This window comes from Ptiloglossa arizonensis, chromosome 10 (genome assembly GCF_051014685.1).
Source record: "Ptiloglossa arizonensis isolate GNS036 chromosome 10, iyPtiAriz1_principal, whole genome shotgun sequence".
In the NCBI taxonomy this organism is placed as follows: domain Eukaryota; kingdom Metazoa; phylum Arthropoda; class Insecta; order Hymenoptera; family Colletidae; genus Ptiloglossa; species Ptiloglossa arizonensis.
Window position 1 is genome coordinate 15,735,367 of NC_135057.1, and position 22,533 is coordinate 15,757,899.

A 22,533-nucleotide genomic window follows, 5' to 3' on the forward strand; every position below is an offset into this window, starting at 1 on the left:
GCAGCTGCAAAGAGCAGTGGAGTGCTACGAGAGAAAGAGAAGGAAGAGAGAGACGAACGGGGACCAGTGCTGAAAGCACGATCGAACCTTCCCTTTCGATCGATTTGTCGTATCTTGTATCGAAACGAGTTATCGAAATTTCGCATCGAACCGAGCCATTCTTCGTTCAACGTTCTCGAACCACTCATTCCCGAGCCGTTTTCCCAGTTGGGTTGAAAACGATGGCGGAATTCGATATTAAAATCCGTGGAATTCGCGTAGACATTGATACAACTCTACCCAGATATTGTCGATACCTCAATACAATACTCGCGTGTCTTTATTTATTGTAAATAATCTTATTTAATTCGAATCCACGCGAATTGTATCGATTACGAGTTTTCATCTTGCGAGACTAGTCTCACTCGCGCAAGTGCAAGTGACTTTCGGTTTTCGTTTAACGTCGTTTAACTTTCTTACAGGTTTCACTTATGTCATTTTTCTACCGTGGTTTGTGTAATTCCGAAAAACTACTACAAATTCGAACGATCGAAAAAGCGTCGAGCAACGAATCCCTCGGTTCGATCGAGAATCTCGATGTTCAATTTATCAAATAACGGGGGAGGACTTTTCAAAGAGGGTGAGTGAAAACGTTGACGAGTCTTCGGGGAGAGTCTTGTATATACTGCGTGTAATATAATAATAATAATAATAATAATAATAATAATAATAATAATAATGTAACACTCGTAAGATCCATCGTGAAAAGAGCAGTGATTTCTCTTCTAATGCTACTCTCGTAACCGGGCGGTTTATTGCGTATAATGAACGAATCGTTCGAGTCCGCGGTAGACCACCGCGGGAGCTGTTAATGGAAGAAGGAGACAGTGAGAAACGCATTCGAGAGCGCTAACGTGAGAAGCCAACTTTCGCGGGTCAATTACCAAACGACCCTGTTCACATCCACGTGTTCGTGGGTGAACAGTTCCACGGAATGCGGGCCTAATTACCGACGATACCGATGCAACACCGACGTATTTCGACTTTCCTTTACGCAACTTTTACTTTTGTGCCCGAGCACGTACGCACAAACTGGACTCGCGGTAACGGTCCAACATCCATCAAAACGATAATCGTTCGTTTCTTTCCACCGGAATGTTGTATCCGTCCTTTCTCTATGCAAATTTGACCAGCGTTATTACCCTATAAATTTAGAGCCAGCGAGCCAACTTCCGTTCGTAGATACTATCGAACAAAGTAAACGCGAGAATGATAATCGGGGAACGTTACGACTTAATTTTATTTTCTTCTTTTCCGTTTGGGCGTTGCTTCGTTTTTTCTCAACGCGATTCTTCGCTCAAAGTAAAGTACTCGACGAAGAAGAACCGAGCTGGTAACGCGGTCCAACTTTCGTTCGAGATTTTCTTTTTCAGGATTATCGAAACCGACGATCGGTAAGTGGACAAGTGTCGAGACTCAATGTTATTTACCGTTTCTTTTTCCGTTCGTACGCGATGAGTAAAGATTCTTCATCGAGCAGCGATCTCCGACCCAGATTTCCTCTGCGTTTTGTGCATTCTGTGCGTTCGAACGAGCGCTGAATTCCAAATTAGAAACGACATCCGCGATTCGGTACACTACCAGGCGTGCATCATGACACAGAAACGGATAACCGGTTTAGGTTTGATTGATAATGCGGAACCTGTCCGGTTAGTTTCGAACAGTAAACATACCGCTCCCCTTCCGCGCGACGTGTAACGCGATTGTTGTATTTTTAGATCTTACGAAACATCCCTCTCTTCCGTCGTACGACAAAGGCGTGTTGATTTTATTTAAAAACTTTCTTTCGATCTTTCTTTCCCTCGAAGAGACAAGTTTCGTCGTGACAAACGTACAAACTACCACACTCGCGAACGTTGACTCGTGTCGCGACGATAGACGAAGAGTGTCGTTTGTTTCCTCGCTGGCAACGTTAATCGTGTTTCTCGCGTCGGTGTTTCTGTTCGTGGTTTCGATGAGTATTTTTGTCACTGCTTTGCTCCGGATATGCGAATTCTGTTCGCGCGCTGACGTAATTCGGTTACGCTATGTTGATTAGCAACGGCGGCGATAAGGTCAATTACGATAACCTGGACATTAATGAACTCGTCGTGAATCAAACGTGACGGTTCGCGCGGTACGAGAAGCTGGTGTTTCAGGCTCGTTCGAGCATCACGGTGAAGCGAAATTCATCGGGAAGGGATGTCCGTCGATACGTTGAACAACTCCTCGTTCGGGAACGTCGCTTCTTCGAATCCCCAACGGTATCGTTACACTTCGTTCGTCGAATTTCATTAACCGCGACAGAAGCCAGTGTATCCGCATTGTATCTTTTCGAGCAACGAGCGAAGACGAGTCTCTTCCGTGAATACGCAGAAACGTTAGACGCTGGTTTCTCGCCGAGAAACCGGTTCCTTGGAAACAACTTGCACTCCAGACACCGGAAGTGCGCCAGATTCCCCTTTCATCGGCGCCTGAAAAGTCAGTCAGTTTATGAAATAGTGTTCATCGATTGTCCGTCACTCTGCATCGCGTATTTCTCGTGTACGTGCACGGAGGAAACGTTTGTTCTTTTTTTTTTTTTCTCTCAAAACCACAAATATAGAAAAAATATAGATCGAATAATGCGCCCGAGATCGACGTGCTCGGTTAAATTAAAGACAACGAACTCGTCGCTCGTTGGTCCCGACTTGAAAACATAAATTTATTCCCCGTGAATAGCCGACGAACCGATTATAATTGAATTATTTAATCGAACGATTGACGGTTTAATTCGCGGGTCATGAGACCCAGACATTGTGCATACACGTTCCATCCGTAACAAGGGGCAATTATTAGTTTCAACTCAACCTCTTGCAACCGAAAGTTTAATTCAACGTCTCTTGATCCCATTTTTTTTCGTCCGAAAGGTAAACGAGAAAGTACGACGAATCGTTTAACGAATTAAACGTTATCGGTCAACGTGGTTCCGCACCATAATTGCATCGTATCGTCGCGTGTCGTTAGTTGCAATAACATCGCAGTTTTATTAACGAAAAATATATATCGTATATTTCGTTGCTTCTATTTTCTACAAATACAATTTGTTAGCGTTAGGCAAAGGGTGTCGAGAAATTAAGCAAGTTGTTCACGTTCAACTACCTTGATCTTCTCGTCATTATTCGTTGGAAGAAAAGAATACTTAAACTCTTTCGGCGCGAAGGTTTGAACTTTTGTAGCAAGCACCGTGTGCGGGAATCCGAGACTCTCGTTTGCAGAGTACATATATCCTTCGAGCACCAACGACCATGGACCAGCGCCGAAAGAGTTAACAAAGTTATCTACCCCTTTTTGATAAATTATACGAAAGGCTCTTCGCGTCGATGAGGAAATATCAAAATCAATATCAGTTCGGTATGGTCGATTGTCAAAACATTTGTAAAGAAAATGAATCGCAACTCGTGAAACGATGCTTCCACTTTTCCTTTTAAGTTCATTTCTCTCGATCTAAAAATTTATCGATCGTTGCTTGACTTCGAGAGAAACGATGCGGTAAATATTTTGTGCTCCGTTTAACTAGATTGGACAGGGCGGATCAATTTCGTACGATCAATTGGCGCAATGATTTAGACCCTTTGATATGTGCATGTTGGGCGGTGATCTTCGAAAATTCGCTTCAAAAGAATTCGTAAATAACTTTCTATCGAGTTTTCTTTTTCGATAAATTTCAAAAAAAAGAAAAAAAAGACCACAAAAGTTGAAAACGAACAACGTTTCGTCGCGGCCTATGACTTTCGTAGAAAATTCAAATTTACTCCCTAAAAGTCACAGGTGTTCTATGGATAAAACTTCTACAAAATAAGTATCTTTCGTACCTATAAGAAAGAAACAAACAAAAAATTATATATATAATACATATATATATATATATAATTCTAATTTGCTCCTTAAAAGTCACAGGTGCTCTATGGCTAAAACTCCTACAAAATAATCTTTCTTACCTATTAAAAAAAAAACCAAAAAAATAATTTTATATATATAGATATACACATTACGTATTGCTTTCAATATTGCAACACTCTATGCATATGTAATTAACTGCATATAATTGCCCTTCGCTTTCTACGGCATCGCTAGTTTCACAGAGGCGCTTTTCTTTACAATATTGTGTAAATGTCGCGACTCTGTTTCGAGAAACAATTGCTTACTAATAATATACTCGAGGCATCCACAACCCAGTTTTTACAGTCGTACAACTCTTTGACATTTTCCAGGAAAAGTTGTGTTCGTCTAGAAATTGATTTCGACGTTTCATCAGCATCGGGGCTATAATCGGCTCAATCTCAGGTATAGATGATAATTACAATCGGATCCTTAACGAAGCTGCAATGCTGACAAAACTTCGAATTACATTTTTAGGACACAGTTTATACTAGGGAATCTCGAACAATGTTAACCACAATTTTTGTATCTTTTTCTCTTAATTCGCTAAAGTTAAAACAAGTTATGGATCGGGTGGTCAGTCTTCGTCTCGGCGGAAACCTTGAAATTTTCTGTATGCCTTTCGCCGTGGCATGTCTATCGCGACGCCTAGCTGAATCGAATACAGTGTGCGTGTTCAATGTCTATTACGACCACTTTTCAAGTGTGTTATGCGAATGATTTGTATGTCGTTACTTTCACGGACGAACGCAGGCTTCTTTCTTCCTGTCTTTTGAACTCTTTTATGATTATCGATACAAAGAACAGTTGCTGCGGCTGACCCTTCGCCGACCCTTCCAAACTAATAAAATGATCATGTGATTGTTAATAACGGCGAAATTGTTCTGTAGGACTAGATAAAGTTTAATATACAACGTGGCATTCGGCAACAAATACTGAACAATAGATCTTAAATAATGCGCTAATGAAGTGCCGCGTTTATCGCTAGATAATTACAGTTTTTATCGATCGAATAACAAGAAGCACATTTCATAAAGCTCGTATCTTGTTACCTGGTCTACGAAACATGCTTGAATCAAGTTTCTATGCAGACAGAATGTTTGTGACTGTTGAGAAGAATCGGTATCTGGCATATCGCGAGTACAAATTACCGTTAAAATAATAAAATGATACATGTGTATATTATGCCTGGGTCGTTAAAATTCAATAAAATAATAAATCGGCTATAACGGAGTAAAAATCGAATTAAATATTTCCCATATATACATATATACGTACAGACAAAAATCCGTATATGTATATGTATATCTATATGTATATGTATAAGTATATATGTATAAGTATATGTATAAGTATATGTATAAGTATATGTATAAGTATATGTATACGTATATGTGTACCGAGGGCTACTTTGAATAGTCTTTTAAATACTATGATCATAACGTAAATTATAGAAACTTTAAATATACATAAAAATCTGAATACATTGAAAGACCATTTTAATCCTATCTAGTGTCTCTAGTGTACGTGATTCTTGTACTGTTTGTTATATTATTGATTCGCTCACGTCTATTTAATTGGTGCAATAATACAATAGACACACACTTCTTCGGTAAAAGGCCAGATAAGTGTCAAAAATTATTTAAAACGAAGCAAAATAAATATCGTGTCTATGCAATCTGTTACAGCCTTCTTTTCCCTATCGATCCTCCTATGTGACATTAAAACATTGCCTCCAAAAGAAGTTCGTTAGTTAATGTTTTCTAACAAATTTAGCGTAATACTTACATCAGCGAATATCTACTTTCTTATCTTTTTTTGTTTCTTAATCGATATTAGGATGTGAACACTCCAAGGCTAAAAGTACATTCTGTGTACATCAGTTCAGTCGAATTTTTCCTCCTTAAACGCGAGATTAATAGCTTTGCTGACATTTTCGACCACGAACGCAGGCTTACACAGACCATCTTCGATCGGCAAGAAGTCTCTAGAACAGTGTTCAGGGATAAATTTCGAATCTCGTTGATGGACACCAGTTTCGACTAAAATACTGATACAAGCTTTCGCACTGGGCGGTTCTACATCTCTGCCGAGTATTTTTTGTAACTTGTGAGGCTCCAATACTTCTTTTTCTGCACAGAACAGCAAATACTTATCGTACAAATTCGCACCAAAAACATCAGTGTTGATGTTGTCCCTGAAAAATATGTACAACATTTAGCATTTGTTCTACTTCTATGTATTTTGTTCTAAACTTAGTTCTATGTTATCTTTGGAATATTAATTACCCAATAGCATATATTGTATCGATATTGTGATCTATTCCAATACTCGCGGCATGCTCACGGAGCACATGATTTGCATGATAGTATGTAACTTGACTAGGTTTTCCAATTAAAGCAGAATATGTCATGTCTTTCCCTGTAATTTTTTTATACAGAGATTCTAGACACAATAAGAAAGCACCATGACCGTATCTAGGAATCGGTGCTTCTGATACCCATAATAAATCCATATTACATGCCAAGATTGGAATGTGAGGATAAGGAATATCTTCGGGCAAGTGACTTGGCATGCCATTGGTCATTAATAGATCTACTATCAATTGTAATTGTGTCTCCCAAAAAATTGGTTCGCTAAATAGCACTATACTCTCAATTTTAGGAAAATTTGGATCTAATGGTCCACATCGTGGATCTCTCTTTTCAATATTTACATAATCCAAGGATGGGAAATTTTGTACTAATTCTTGTATAGTTACAATTTTCTGGAAGCCCACATCCCGAGCAATTTCTTTGATTGGACCTTGTCCAGATATTAGCACTCGTTTGTCGTGAAATTGTTGGAACAATCTTAACGGCGAATGAGCCATCACAACCTGTGATTCTTTTACTTCAAATCCTATCCATTTAGATAAATCTGCTGCCTTCTGACTACGTAGAGCATTTCCACTATTGGTGACGAATATAGTTGGTACACGAAATTTACCATCCTTTCCTTGGAGTTGTTTAAAACCCTCTGGTACCGGTGGTAATACAGTCTTTCCACGTACTATTACACCATCAATGTCAAAGAGTAAACCAAATTTTGGCTTAGAGCTTAGATGCTGAAAATAGAGAAAATAAATGTTAATATATATCTCAAAAAATTGTTTACTTTTATTATTCTTTAAATACTTATCATATATTATGTATATATGTTAAAACTGTATTTATTAGTCTTTGGAGTTATAATACTACTTTGTATTTTTGGAGCAAGACATTGAAACGGTCTCAAAGACCTTGAAGCAGGATATAAAAATATACTTGCTATGTTGACTTGGATACTATGCAGTATATTTTTATACTGGCACTTAAAAGTAATATCGTACAAACTTTGCATCATTTGTCTTTTCCAATTTCATAATTATAATTTATAATCAATATTCGTACGATACTAACTAAAAAATTATATACAACAAAAATATTCCAAGTTTATAGAAAAAGAATAACAGTTTACACCCACTTTATCGATAATTCGTTAATAAAAAATTGATTGTCAATTCGAAATTTTACTAAATTCTTTTTCAGAGGAAATCTCTTCAATGGAAAGAGAAAAAGTTGCCAAAAATTATATTTAATAATAAAGAAGGTATTGTCTAAAAATTAACAAATAAAAACATTATTTCTTTTAATACCCATTAATTTTTCAACACCAATTTGATAAAAGTAGGTCAACTGATCTATGTCATAAACAAAAGAAGACATGCATGACGGGTCCACCTTAAAGTCCAGAAAACAAAATTGAACACAACAATGATGGCACAAAATACGACTCACCCTGACACTCGCAAACCTCGCGATGTCCGGCCTTAATAATATCTTTGCAATTGCCATTGTGATAGTAACAGACGTAAATAAGGATTCAGTAACGATATCCTAAAGCTATGTTCTACGTTCAAAGGCTACTTCTCACAGATTGATTATGCATAATGTAACGTTTTTAGGTTATAGTGACCTACAGATCACATAGTACATTTGATCGTATTTTTCCCACGTGCCGTAAGAGGACACAGTACACGGTATCACACGGTATACAATGCGACACATCGTTGTCACATGTGGTACACGTGATATCTAAATAAAATGTCTTTTGTTTAAAGTTATAGATCCCTTGATAATCAGTTTCGTAATAATAAACGAAACTTAAAGTAAATGTACAATTATCTACGTGCATATAATACGTATTTAGACGGTGTTCGATTAATTGAGCTAAAGCACAAAGTCGATTTGAATACATTTCTCAGCTACCAACTATTGGTGGAAACTTGGCAGTATTTAAAAATACTTTTCACTAGTTAGAGCCTGTCAAAAAACCCGTCTTGTTAATTATTTCGTCGATTAGAATTTCATACTATAGGATTGTTCGTCTTAAATATTGATTTTTGAAATTTATTGATCAACAATTATACACACGTTTCGTGAGAAACGTGTATATATAGAAGAGTTTATAGTTGTGTGATTAGACCTGCGATGATTAACTAGAAAATCTTCTCTAATAAAGGGTTGGACAACCTGTATATTCCGATTCCGACATGTTCCGACATGATTCCGACTGTCAGCTGTATCTCGAGATAGCTGCGATTTGCGGCTTGACTTTTCGTTGAGCATCTGTTTCTTGTCAAACAAGTTTGTTTTTTTAATTCCTGAAACCAAGATGTTCATCAAACCGTTTAAAGTTAAATCATATAATCAACTAAAGGGAACGGAAAGGTTGGTATAATTTAATTTTACGTAAAACGGCATGAAAAATATTGTTTTACACATCAGTGTCCCATAATTAACGCGGTTTTTTTCGAAACATGTTCAAGGCGCGAATAAACATCGGAGATTACTCGTGGGATGTACAAAGCGTACACGAATGTATTTTGTATTTTCATGTTGTTGTTGATTAGGAAAAAATTGTGCCAAGAAATTTTAGCAACTTATCCAACACTGACAGAAGGAGAGACACAACTGTTAATTCCCAAAAAGAAGACAGTAAGCATCATGAAGGTCATAACTTATGCTGGGCAATTGGGCAAAGTGTACTGTGTTGCCGACATACCTATGTTTTTTCAACTTGACTTTTCACACTGTACATTATTGCCAACTATATATACTTTATGGCATCATCCAAATTTATTACGAGTTTTTACAACACGTCTTCCAGTTGTTCCCAAACTGGCAAGTGGTGCAGACTTGATGTTGCCCGGAGTGGTTGTCAAAGAACCTGTTACATTGTATTCATTTGGCAAATTAGAGAAAGGTACTCCTGTTTCAGTAGATACAGCAGATAATAAGGTTTGTATACATTGTAATTACAATTTGATATAAGGAAATATAGGTGTATATAATTTCTACAAATAGGCATCTGTTGCTGTTGGTATCACTGCACGTTCTAGCGAAGATATGTACATGTCAGGGGGTCATGGGAGATGCGTAGAAATTTTACACGTAATGGGTGACATGCTTTGTCAACTAGGAAAGCCACCCCTTAGACCAAATTTAGGACCGGTAGATATCGATGGAGTTAACGATGAATTAGCAAGTGAAAATCAAATCAATGAAAACAGTGATGAGCGTCTCGCGAATGCAACAAACAATTTAGAAATTTCTTGCAATAATACGCTAGAAACTGAAATTTCTACAGAGGTAATTTACAATATAATTTGCACAAATGAATTAAAACTGTTGTTGTTGAAACATTTTTAATACTGTTCTCTTAGGAAAATGTGGAAGAAACCAGAATGGAAGAATTTGAAGAGACAGAAAATGTAATCGCCGGACAACTAGAAGCAGTTATAGATCCTGTACAAGAAATGGATAACTTACTGGAATATTGCTTTTTAAAGGCGTGCAAAAAGTCAGTGAAATCTAGCGATTTACCAATGTTGGTGTCCAATTTCTCCAAAAACCATTTATTAGTCGCATGTCCACCTGACAGAAATATAGATATAAAAAAATCTCGGTATAAAAAGCTGTCCGTATTCTTAGCGGAAATGAGAGCAAAGGGTGTTATTAGTACTTCTGTTATAAAAGGTGTTGAAAGTATATTGACAATTAAGGTAATATTTGTAGTTATTAACTAAGAGAAATGTGTTACTTTCAATATTAATATTAATAAATTCTTCGTTATAGTTCGATCACCCCCTTTTAAAGGAATTGGTCATTTTAGAGGAACCCGCACCGCCGTCAGATCCAGTTGTTTCAAACACAGCTGTCGTTTCAGAGTGTTACAGAGTGACTGCAGACGTTGTACCAGTATTATCGAAGTTTGGATACGAGTGAGTATATGATACCATGATCGGGATTTTCTGTGCATTATCTATACAACTGTTACATCATATACCATGATTGCAGAAAAGGGGACGTAATGAAAAGAGCCGAGATCAGAAAATGTTTCACCGATTACGTGAAAGCGGAGGACCTACAAAATGGAAAGTAAGTAACTCTTGATAAATTATGGTTTCACGACTAATATTTTCTGTTTGTAGGATATTAAAATTGAACCCACAACTCGCAGGTATTATGAAAACTAAAGCGGATCAGGAAACTATAACAATGGAGGACGGAATAAATAAATTTATCGGACGTATGACACACATGCACGCAGTTACGTTAGCAGGAAATACATTATTGCACACAGGCAAATTGGAACCCATCGATATGAGGGTCATTGTTCGATTCGGTGGCAAAAAGGTACAGCGATTGTTTACAAAATTTGAATGTTGATAAGTGAATGAAAAATTCGTAATTCAGATTTGAATATATTTTACGTTAAAGGTAACACTAATAAATAACTTGGATACTTTCGGTATAAACTCCAAGGAGTTCAGTAAGGAATGCCAGATTATCGGTGCAAGCGCGACAATTAGCGTGGATAGAGTTGGAAAGAAAACTCCTACTGTTATCGTTCAAGGGAATCAGATTTTATACGTGTATAAATTACTTACCGGTAAGTAATACACATACAATCTGCATCGGATAAGTATCTGTACATTTAACTCAAATGAATATTTTATTTCAGAAAAATACCAAATTAAAAAGAATTATATAAGAGGGTTAGAATTTGCTCCAAAGAAGCATGGTTCTCAGAAAAAATAAAGCGGCACACTTCGAGTGGAAATTAAAAATACATTTGAATTATGTTCAAGATCGATAATCTCCTTTTACGATTTTAATTTAGTACGGAACGAGCAATGATTAAAAGAGTTAAATTTATCACTCTAAGGAATTACAGGATCTTACGTTGCCGTATCTGCAAAAATACGAAGACATTATTACAATATCTTTTGTCCGATTAATTCATCAATTGCAAATGTAAAATACGGAATAGAAGAACGCATCGAACAATTGTACTTTAACTCGCGAATAAATGGATTCTCAACGAAACGATGATCTTTGTTCATTTCTGTCCTTCCCTTTAAAAAAGTTGCACAAGGAAGTACGAGTACGTATGAGTTATGCGCGTGCTGCTCATCGTGAAAGAATCTATAATCAAAGTTTGTTAATATAATTTATTGTATATCGAGGTTTCAACATGGAAAAGTACAAATATTGCAATATAGGGCCCGCGAGCTCTCCTCGGGTGGGAGGGAGGGAGGGAGGGAGGGAGGAGGGTACAATTTCACAGGAAGGAGAGACAACGCATGTTAAGATATCTCGAGACTTTTTGTTTTGTTCTGACAGGAATGCGCTTGCTATGTTTCGAAACCGAGGGTATGAGGTATTACAGATTTTATGCATTTCCTCTGTTCTTTTTTTTTTTGTTCTTCTTTCGTTTGCCTGACGATGGGGAAAATATCGATGGATCGACGAACGATCCGTCGAGATTTTTCTTGAGTAAAGGAAGGTTCCCTCCTCTCCACGGCCCCCGCATATATTTAATACTCGTTTTGTTCTTTTTTTTCTGCTAGCAATACGCACGGGCGCGTCACGATGCGACATGTGATACACGCGACGCGCACGTGCGTGTCGTGACAGTTATTACTCTTTTTTTTTTTTATCATCATCATTATCACCATCATCATCATCTTCATCATCATCAGCAGCTGCAGCATAATCATTATCATTATCATTATCATCATCATCATCATCATCATCATCATCATCATTTTCATCTTCACTTTCTGTTCCTTAACTAAACAGGCTGCTCCTGCAGTCGTGATCGCTCGACTTGATCCAGTCTCCGCCCGATTCGTCGACCGAAGAAACGATGCGTAGAAAAAGTATCTTAACCTTTTCAATGCTATAAGATATAAACACCACTCAAAGGGTTATGGTACTTATTTTTCCAATTCTCGAATATGTCCGATAACACTACCTTCTCATTGGCTCGACGTATCTGTGGGCGGATATGACTCAACAATCCGCAGATTGGCGACTCTGTACTTCCTCACGACGCTTCGATCGTGCAATTGACGCTCGATGTGTTCGCAAATCCACGGAATGTTTAATTACATTAATTTTTAGTATCTGCTTTCTGAAAATCGACATTTCATTTATATAATCTATCGTTTCTCGTTCGAACTATCGACGAATCGCAGCGACGAGCATTCTTCGACATACGCGTCCTCGAAAGCAACCTCGGTTTCCCTCCTGTTATACGTCACCCAACCGTCAAAATAAAGAATCGCATTATTATCGCCAATGATCGATCTCGATCGACAAGCGCGCCACGGCTGCATCGAGTGCCTTTATCTCACTCTCACCCACTCTCGCTATATTCTAAATCGTATCTTTTCTTCTTTTGGGAACATATTGTGCCTACCGTTGTTTCCTGTTCATCATCCGGTTGTAATCACGACCGTAATCATCGCCACAATCATCACCAAACATCGTCATCGTCGTTCTTCGCAATTTAATCACCGAAATTTCATTATCTTCACCTTCTCACGTCTCTTGTATCACTCATCCTCACCCTCTCGCTCCCGTTTTCTCGTTCATTCATGCTCGCTCTCTTTCGCTCCGCGTTTCTTGCTCTCGTTACGTTCATTCTATCATTCTCTCCTTCTTCCGTTTTTCGCCTTCGGAATTTTCATAGTTTTTTTTTTTCTTTTATGCAACACATAATGCGACTAGGTAGTACAGGTTAATTAATAATTAATATCGTTAGTTATACAATAATAACGTATGACTAGACAATGCAAGATAATAATTATATCGTAAATAGTAATAATCATGGATCGCAATTTATATCAACAATTGTGATGGCGTGCACGTGTTCTCGAGAATGTTGTTTTTTTTTTTAAATTATCATTATGTGTGTGCCTCTGTGTGCGTGAATGGTCTCCCCTTTTTGTGTATGTATGTTTGTACTTGTTGCGTGTGACTATGACTTGATGTCGATTAGAGTCTCTTCGTTATGTCGCACGTTGTTCAATTATTTCTTTTTTTTTTTCTTTTGTTATCTATGCGCGTACTGCGTATGTGTGTATGTGCACCTTGCGTGTGGCGCAGAAAAGTCATCGGCAAGAAGGTTCGTGTAAATCCTCGATATATCCTTGATTCGTTGCCTCAAGATCGTGAACTCGTATTTCAATTACAATCGGTTTCACGTTGAAAGATGTTGAGGTAACGATAAAGAATGCTCCGATAGAATCAACGAGAACGAACGTTTCATTGTTGTTTTATACGTGTAATTGCAACGAGAAAATTGTGTTCATATTTTCTTTCCGTTTAATTCGTTCCGTCTGACCGGTTTCTTTTTAGTTCGAATAAACCTCGAATTTGAGTTCAATAACGTACGCGTGTTGGAAATTGAAAAGGTTAAAATTTAAAAACAGATCGAAAACCATCGTTAAAGTGTTCACGAAATATCGATCTACGAAAGCACAAGAAATTTTTAAACGAAGCAACTACCATTTCACGATGACACAGATTTTTACAATACGGTGATTAATTCGATCGAAAATTCGAGGCTTTACTTGGAACTAATAAGATGAATTCTTGTACGTATGTGTGCATGCATGTATGAACGTGTACACGGACATGTGTATGTATGTGTGTGCATGTAGAGGAAGCTTCTTGCTCTGAACTACATATTAAATCGGTATCCCGATTAACCTCTTAAAAAGCACGCCCATATATGTATATATACTTGTTGTTGCACAACAATAGCCGTCGCGGTGTTACGAGTTGCTCGAAAATTTCACGTGAGAAATACATGTGTCGTAATATAATATAATGTAATACAATATAATGTAATATAATATAATATAATATAATATAATATAATATAATATAATATAATATAATATAATATAATGTAATATAATATAATAATATAATATAATGTAATTATAATGTGTATATAGATATATCTAACTTCCACATAATACTTCAATGGATCCCTATTTGTAGTTGCATAAATAATACGCGTAAGTAATTAATAATCATGCGATAAGTACACAGTAATATGGATAAATGACGATAATTAAATACAGATACACGTATATAGGTTAGATTTATCCGCGTTGCGCGCCTATACGAATGTAAATAAAACCCGTTCTCGGTCCCGGAAGGTACTCGAAGAAACTATACCCGCGAAACACTCGAGAAAGAAATATCGATATAACTCCATTCTGAGATTCTACTCTTTAAGAGGTTAAGTAATCTGCTGGCGCGACGTTTCCAACAGGTTCGATCGATCACTGGATCGATGTGTCGATAAGCGCTAGGGATCGATTTATCGATACACGGTGATACGACGTATCGATAAACGCTAGGCAACGATACATCGGTACACGATGGATCGATGGTAACAGTGATTACACGGTATCCTTCGCGGCGACGGCTCCCTGCGAAATTAGTTCGTCGTAAAATAATTTCGTCGGGGCCACACTGACAACCAGAGGTGCTCTTGCTAAAGGTCTAAGATTAGAAAAAAAAAAATTGTTTCCTTCGGCTATCATCCATTAAAGCTCGGAAAGAAATCCTTCAATTTCTATATCCATCTTCCCCTTGATCTTTGTCCTTATATTCCACGATTAAAACATCGATCAGGTGGTTACAACGAACGTTCGTTCGCTCGCGATCGCGAACGATCGACGAGAAACATTGAATCGATGTATCTCTGGCGAAAACAAGCGCACGATTTTCCGTCATCGAATTGTAACTTGGTCTGTTCAACTGAAAATCGTCCGAAATCGAGCGTTATTTTTCTCTTCTTTTTTCTCTTTTTTTCTTTCTTTTCGGTAACGAAGTTAATAGAAAGGGGAAGAAGCTCGGTTGTTCCGAATTTGTTGGTCGATACGCGAACCTTAGGCCTGTGCATGGTCGACAGTAGCGGAGCCAGTGCATGGTCAGACGCGGGCAAACCTTTCCAACGGAGAAGACTCGTTCTCCTTCAAAAAGTTTGTTCTTTCGATGGCTCCGTTCGGACCTGTCCGATCGACAGTAGTGTAGTCCGTGCACGATCAAACACGAATCAATGTACTCTTAGCAAAGAAAGTTATCCCCTTTCGAAAAGGGATTTCGCTTCTCAGACATTGGTCTACTCGTCAGGTCGACTCGAGATCATCCGATCGACATTGTGGCGCAATCCGTGCACCGTGTGACCGCGCGCAGCGTCCGATCAGCCGCGGTCCATTCTACTAGTAGCGTTCACTACGTAAAGAGTTCGTTCTCAAACATTTCGCGAACGTTCGAATCGGTTGCATTATTTTCGGATCCTCGAGTCGATTCTGGCTTTTCTTCCTCCACGATCAGTCTTGCTTTGTCTGTCCACTGTTTTCTCTCGACCCCCTCCCTCCGCTCCCACCCTAAACTTTGTCGTTTAATAATAAATAATCGCTATACTTTTTTTAATCGTACGTCCTGTTTTAATTATCTGACCTATCATCACGATTCTCGCGTTCACCGGCGGTTTGCGAAGCGTGCGAATTTCGGAATTTTCAATAGTCTCTCTCTCTGGGCGATATCATCGCTATACATATTATATATATATACGTCGTTATTATTATCACTTATGATTTGTGCAGTCCTTCGTGCGGTACGTCCGATGATACGTTATTATACACACAGAATGATCGTTCAGCGTTGAACGTCCGTAAATTCGACGGCCTTTCATGGAGTTTACTGGAAGCATCGACAACTTGGGCAAGAATTATCGAATTTAACCCTTCAACGCGGTCATCCGCTCTCACGTTCGATCGTCCCGTCCCGAACGTAATCGATAAACGATACGAGTCGACGAATCTTTCGTAGAAAAATGCAAAACCATCGTACAAGGACAATCTCGAACAGAGGTTTCTTCATTTTTCTTTTTTCCCATATTTCTCCTCCGCGAACGCGCCTAGATTCTAAGGGTAGCGCGAGAGTTAAATTTCCGTTAAATCGCGCGTCGTTCGCGTGATATTCTCGCCGAAGTGATACAAGTCCCACACGTACGCGTAATCGATCGTAGACAAACCGAAAAAAGGAAAACCGAGAATGCGTCTAAGTTTCCATCGAATTTTAACGAAAAAAGAAAAAAACAAAAAAGAAAACAACAAAAAAGAAAAAAAAAAAAAGAAAAAGAAAATCCTCCGCGTTTCCTTTGTTCCTCGCTTTCGATATTTTCTCTGGTTGTTTCCACTATATCATTTAATAACTCTTTATACTCGTCCATTCTCTTTCCTGTCTCGACGTCGATCGCACGTCTATCGCCTAGCGTAATCGTTATCCTTATAGTAGCGTATAGTTTACCATTACCGTGTGACGTTCTTACGTTTTTTTTTTATTTCTCGTTTATTTCTCACATTTAAATAGCGCCTTTATTTATCAGTTACAGTTAAATATCGCTATCAATACCGTATTAAAACCCGTCATAAAATACATTACTCTATTATAATCCGCGTTTTATTTTCTTTGCGTATTTTTTTTTTTTTTCACCCTTTTATCGCGTCTACGACGTCCAACGTCCGCGTTTCTCTAACTCCGGCCCCCTCCGACTCCCCGTCCGCTATTTAGCATTTTTCCCTTCCATTCTCGGTATCGTTCGTAACACGCTTCTATTATCAGACTTTTCTCTCGGTTCGTTACAATCAGCTTCGATGACGCAGATACGCGTTCTCGATAAAAGAAAAAAAAAAATCTCGCCACCGATGTTCGTACCTCCCCTCTCGACTCGTTATCCCGATTAATCGTCGGCTCGATTAAAAATTACGAAGAAAATCTGTTCATCCCGAACGATCCCTTTTTTGCTTGAAATCCCTTTCGCTCGTCGATCCCTTTGTTGCATCGGGGTTGAACGTCTCTCCGATCGAACGATTTCGTACGCGAGGCAATGTTCATCGATAAAGAGACAAAAACCACGGAACGTGGTCGTTTGCAAATTCGCCAAAGGGAATCTAACGATCGACGAGAAATATCGCGTTGCATCGCGTCGATCGCGATTGGTGTTCGTTTCACGCCGAGAAGTTTCCGTTTCACGTTGATCGTTTGGATTGCCTCGCGTTAACGCGATCGCGCGACCGAGTTTTCGATTCCGTGTGTCCTCGTTCGATTCAACGAGAACACCGGAAGAAAAGCGCGAGGGAACCCTCGTCGAACGCGAGGGCCGAAACTGCTTCGCGAGAACGAACGTCGCTTCGACTCGTTTCCCGATCATAGTTTCTTAACCTTCTCCATTTTCCCCTTCCGCTCGCCGGCGCTAAAACGCACCAATATTCAATTCGTTTTCATCCGAAGTTTAATTAAATAAGCAACACCGGCGACGAGTCGCCCCGTCGAGAGAAAACAACGCGCGACTGGACGCGAGAAGGCTCGTGGTTGCGATCGAGCGATCCGGGGATCGATTAGAATTCATCGAATCGATTTTTCAGCGCGAAACGAAATTCGAGTACGCCAGTTTCTCGTTTTTAAAGAGTATCAACAATTTTGATCGATCTCGCGAGTCGAAGGTGTTTGGACAATTACGGAGGATTTCGTTGAGGAAAGAAAATTTCAATTAGGAAAATTCAAGGATCGTGTCCTCGTTGGTAAACTCAAAGTTCCAACTCGGACTGTAATCGTGTGTACTCGGTCTGTGAATGATCTATGGGATAATACGAAATGGTTATCGCCGGTGGTATTTTTTCTCTCGACGAGGGACGAACGCCGGTGTCTACCAAAATTGGTTCCAATAGTTTCCGACTCGTTCATCGATCTATCAATATAATATCGCGTATCACATTCTTAATTTACATGACGAGATATCGGACCACGCTAACACGAGTCGAACGAAACGGAAGAGAAAGCACCGATCGATCGAATCGATAAGCAAAGGATACGACCCGTACCGACGAAAGAACCGAGTGTTTTCGAGTTCCCTGTTGCGGTCGATCGGAGGATCGTGGATCGATCGGATCGTCACGGTGCGCAGCTTGATTCCGCGACTACACAGACGTAAATGAATCGAGAAGGCGCGAACGGAAATGTCGATTTGCGGGTGAAAGAAGTCACGTCTTGCGTCAGATTTAAGAGCAACATATTATATTTCTTTAAGTTACAAAATCCATTTTTCGTATGCGTCCTCGTCCGTGAGACGACGATCGAGAAGACAACGGTGTGCGCGATTCGAGACACAAGATTTCTCGGGGGCAACGAATGAATCAACGTACACGTGTAATTTGCTTTGTTTTATCTCGCTCGCGTTCTCGTTCGTGTTCTTCTTCCCTTTCATCGCGCTCTTCCCTTACTTTCTTTCATTTTTTTTGTTTGTTTATTTATTTATTTATTTATTTATTTTTTTGACGTTTTCTAGGTTTCGTTTCTTTTTTTTTGTTCTCTTTTCTCCTTATTATCAGTATTATTATTTTCGTTTAATTATTGCCCTCCGTTCACTTACGTCTACGGTTGTTTCCCATTAAAGCTGTAAAACGTTTCTAAAGACAATTCGTAACAGTCGGACAGATTGTTTCGCGTGATTTTTGATCGTGATCCCTTGGAAATCAACGAGCGGTCGTCGTTTTCCTTTTTTCTGTTTCTTATTACATTTTTTTGTTTTTTTCTTTTTTTTGCGAACGGATCGTCGAAACTCGTCCTCGAATTTTTGTTCGTTTGTTCGTTCGTTTGTTTTTTTCGTTCGTTTCGTCCGTTCCGTCGAAAAAAAGGACCCGCGCGGTTTTTCGTTTTATTTATTTACTTTTTTTTTTTTTTTGTTTCCTCTCGTCTCGTTCTCCTCTCACTGTTTCCGCTCGACGGATAATATTATACGCCCCCCCCCCCCCCCGCACGCACGGAGGAATCGCTTCGGAACGACAAAAATGTATTGCACTGCGTTTCATTCTGGTTGATAATAACTTCTTTTTTTTCTTTCTTTTTTTATGAACACTTATAACACATACAACGTTATAATATCGTAATGGTAAATTCTGGTATTATAATAGTAATTACGGAATCACCGCGACAACCGCGAGCGCGGAGATCGTTTCGAGTTAGCCGATCCATTGGTGCGATCTCCGTCGCTGGTAATTGTCGATCACGCGCGGAATCGCTTCTCGAAACTCGACGCCGTTCGAAAAACTTGAAATGTTGACTTTCAAAGGAAAAACGAGAGACTCTGGAAAACGATACTCGATCGGCCAAAGATACGCGTTCAACGTTCATAAGGAGGAAACAAGAAACGACGAAAGAAAAAGAAACAACGAGCGAAACACGTTGGTTACTACTACCGCGTTCAATATCGATCGAAACTGATCGAGGTTGTTGCTCGATTCGCTTCGAATTACGTTCGATCGCAACGAAACGGCATCATGTGTCGGAAAAGTGTTCCGCGAGAGTGTTGCTTGCTCGGATAACGTTTCCCCGGCGGAAAAAAAATTCCCTTACATCTTAATACTGTCGACGAATAAACTTTCATTCGATTCTCTATAGAAATGCCCCATCCTTTCAATAGAAAAGGATAACTTTGTCTTTTGGCGATGGCTAACGGGAAGCGCGTCCCGTTCGAGATCGATAATCGGATACGCGTATATAATATAATACACGATTTATCGCGAAATTTTTTTTGTACCTCGAGGGCTTGGGCGTCGTGGAATGTGGTAAATAATCGACGATTCTCGTCTACTTGATCGGTAAAGGTTCGAAGGTGTTGGCGCGAGCCCGCTCGCGGGTATGCACCTTGGTCGCGTTCGGGAAATCGTGCAACGATCGGTACCCGCGAGCGTCTCTCCGGCACCGAAACTCTTCGACGAGATTGTAATACTTTGAACGCGTAAATGATCGCTAAGGAGAACCGAACCGTACTAAAAAGGTACAATGTACACACACATATACATATATATATATATAAACATGGAACAGAGAACGAAGAAAGTGAAACGTCTTAGTCGAAATCGTCGTAAACGAACAGCACGGAATGGTAAATCGTAGACGAGAAAAAGAAGTCTTTTATTCCGCGCGAGAGCCCTCGTACTCGGATGGAATGTATCTTCGATATTACGAGATCGTCGAGATCTAGCAAGCACCTCTCTTAAAACGTCCCCTATCCCCCCTGCCCCCCTTTTTTCTACTTCCGCTTCGCGTTAATCGTCCTAATTACGCTTTAATCGTTGTTCGGTGCGCGCTCCGCGCTTCGATCGAACACGCGCGAACGAAAGACGATACAGTCTCCTATTCGCGATCGATCGATCGTTCTCGACCCTCTGATCGTCACCGTTGCGAACTCTGAGCGCGAGACGCATCCACGGACCGAAGGAGAGATCGTTCCACGAAAAGGAGAAAGCGAGTCGTAATCGGAGTCGGACGTTTCGGTCGGTGTTCGAGATGAGTTGGTGTTCGAGATGACCTGCGATGAATCGAGATGGAGAAAAAATTCATACTCGATACCGTCCATCTCCCCTTTTGTACGCGCTGACGCGTTCCGGGATCGATCTTTCTTCTTCCGTCCACGATATCATCGCGAGCGTATACGCAACGTCGGAGTTGAATTCAGATAAATGAAAGAAAGTGTCGTACCGAAAGGCGATCGAACTTGTTCTCCTGTCGAGGAAACCGTCGTGGTATGGTCAGAGGGTCGAGAGAGTCTTGGAGAAGCACCGAGCACGATACCTCGGATTCTAGATCGTACGCGACGACGATATCTTCGCATTCGCCGTTATCTTTTTAAATAATTTATACATCGCGTTTCGGTATGAGCAATTGATTGCCGACAGTCTTTCCGTCTCTCGATCGCTTGAACTCGCTGAAAGTATCGATTGAACGAATCCCACACCCCGGCCCCGAACCCGTCCCCGTTAACGAAGCGTCACGCGGCAAAATATCAATTATTCAAACGTGTATGGATCTCACGAGACTCGACGAGCGTTTACCAAAAAAAAAAAAAAAACTCCAAATTTCCCGTAGGAGAAACAAAGAACCGACCCCCCAACACCACGTCGGACGAGGCCGCGCGGTGTCTTTGAATTTTCCTTCCGAAAGACGCGAGCCACCGACCGCAGTGTCGCTCGAAACAAAATAAATTGATCGGTCAAGGCCACCGTTTGCCGATCTCCCCTCCACCGTACGCGATTGACTCGAAGCCAAGAGGAGACGGGCCGAGAACATTCTTATCTAGATATAAATTCCGTGCAACGAACAAGAGATAAAAACGTCCTTCGATTCGTTACTCGTTCAATACCGGTTAGAATTCGGAATCGCAGAATTAAAAATGATCAATCGCGTTGTACCAGCGAGAGCCTCCCCGAATAACGAATATCGCTTCACTTTGGTCTTTTACGCGTCGTTTCTCGTACAGAATAAAATTTCGGCCCGTTTCTCTTTCGACACGGTGCGTTTCGTGTCTCCGTGAACGAATTGGCATCGGTGCAACAGCGAGTGTCGGGGAGTGGCCTTGAACAACCGATCGATTCTGGTTACGACCGAAACGGTTCTTGGAACGCTGCGGATCGTCCCGATGGGAGACGAGTGTCTTCACGGACGTTGTCGTTCGCGTCTTCGGGCAACGTTACACGATTTCATCGTACGTTACGCGGAAGAGAAATTAAACACGCGACTACGGTACGCGCCGAGTGCCCGATCCGATGGGGTCCCTTTAGCGCGAACACGAGACGAAAGAAGAACGAACCGTATCTGAAACGAAATTTCGCGCTCCGGCCCCGAGTAGGGCTCGATTCGCTTTTCCTCGAGGTGAGTCTACGAAACGAGCCGGTGGCTCGAGCGCGAAGAAAAGGAAACGGAAGAACCACGACCCTCTCGTTTCTATCGGAGAATCCTTCGAGAGAAAACATCGTGCGTCCCGACACGCTTGGACAGGGTACGAGTCCTTTTCACGGGACACGAAACTTCGACGCGCCTGTCCAGAAGAGATACCGTACGCGCGAATTCCGTTCGACGACGACGCGAGACTCCCCACAGGAATGATCATTCGGTCGACGATGGTTCCCGAGTCGAAGTATACGTATCCGTGTGTCGATTTCTAGGAGAGAAAAAAAAAAAAAAAAAAAAAAAGACAAACGCGCGACGACGAAAAGGAAACGAAACGGAAGAAGCCCCCACGAAGCACCGTGAAACTCACTCCGGTGTGTCCGGAAATTAAACGAAAATTCCCGGTACACCCGTTTATTAATATCGGCTGCTCGACCAGCCCCCCCAAAATTATTGGATCGTTTCT

The 22,533-nt window shown here is 40.2% G+C and overlaps 2 protein-coding genes across 5 annotated transcripts; one reads left to right on the forward strand and one right to left on the reverse strand.

Annotated features, from left to right (window-relative positions):
* The first annotated feature begins 103 nt into the window (after window positions 1-103).
* Eif2d (eukaryotic translation initiation factor 2D) lies at window positions 104-11,351 on the forward strand. Of its 4 annotated transcripts, none has more exons than XM_076322067.1 (10): window positions 104-2,499; window positions 8,482-8,690; window positions 8,789-9,260; window positions 9,327-9,611; window positions 9,686-10,024; window positions 10,098-10,243; window positions 10,320-10,400; window positions 10,454-10,658; window positions 10,743-10,914; window positions 10,987-11,351. In XM_076322067.1, the coding sequence occupies exons 3-10, from the start codon at window positions 8,820-8,822 to the stop codon at window positions 11,061-11,063; spliced, it is 1,746 nt and encodes a 581-aa protein (XP_076178182.1). In that variant the 5' UTR covers window positions 104-2,499; window positions 8,482-8,690; window positions 8,789-8,819; the 3' UTR covers window positions 11,064-11,351. The 4 variants fall into 4 exon arrangements, with proteins under 4 accessions (XP_076178182.1, XP_076178181.1, XP_076178183.1 ...); XM_076322066.1 differs by having other exon boundaries at window positions 105-2,499; window positions 8,873-9,260; XM_076322068.1 differs by having other exon boundaries at window positions 107-2,499; window positions 9,130-9,260.
* LOC143152214 (haloacid dehalogenase-like hydrolase domain-containing 5) lies at window positions 4,587-8,059 on the reverse strand. The gene is made up of 3 exons (XM_076322073.1): window positions 7,758-8,059; window positions 6,228-7,045; window positions 4,587-6,136 (listed from the first exon to the last, which is right to left on the reverse strand). Exons 1-3 carry the CDS (start codon window positions 7,812-7,814, stop codon window positions 5,824-5,826), a joined length of 1,188 nt encoding a protein of 395 aa, XP_076178188.1. The 5' UTR covers window positions 7,815-8,059; the 3' UTR covers window positions 4,587-5,823.
* Window positions 11,352-22,533: the final 11,182 nt, after the last annotated feature.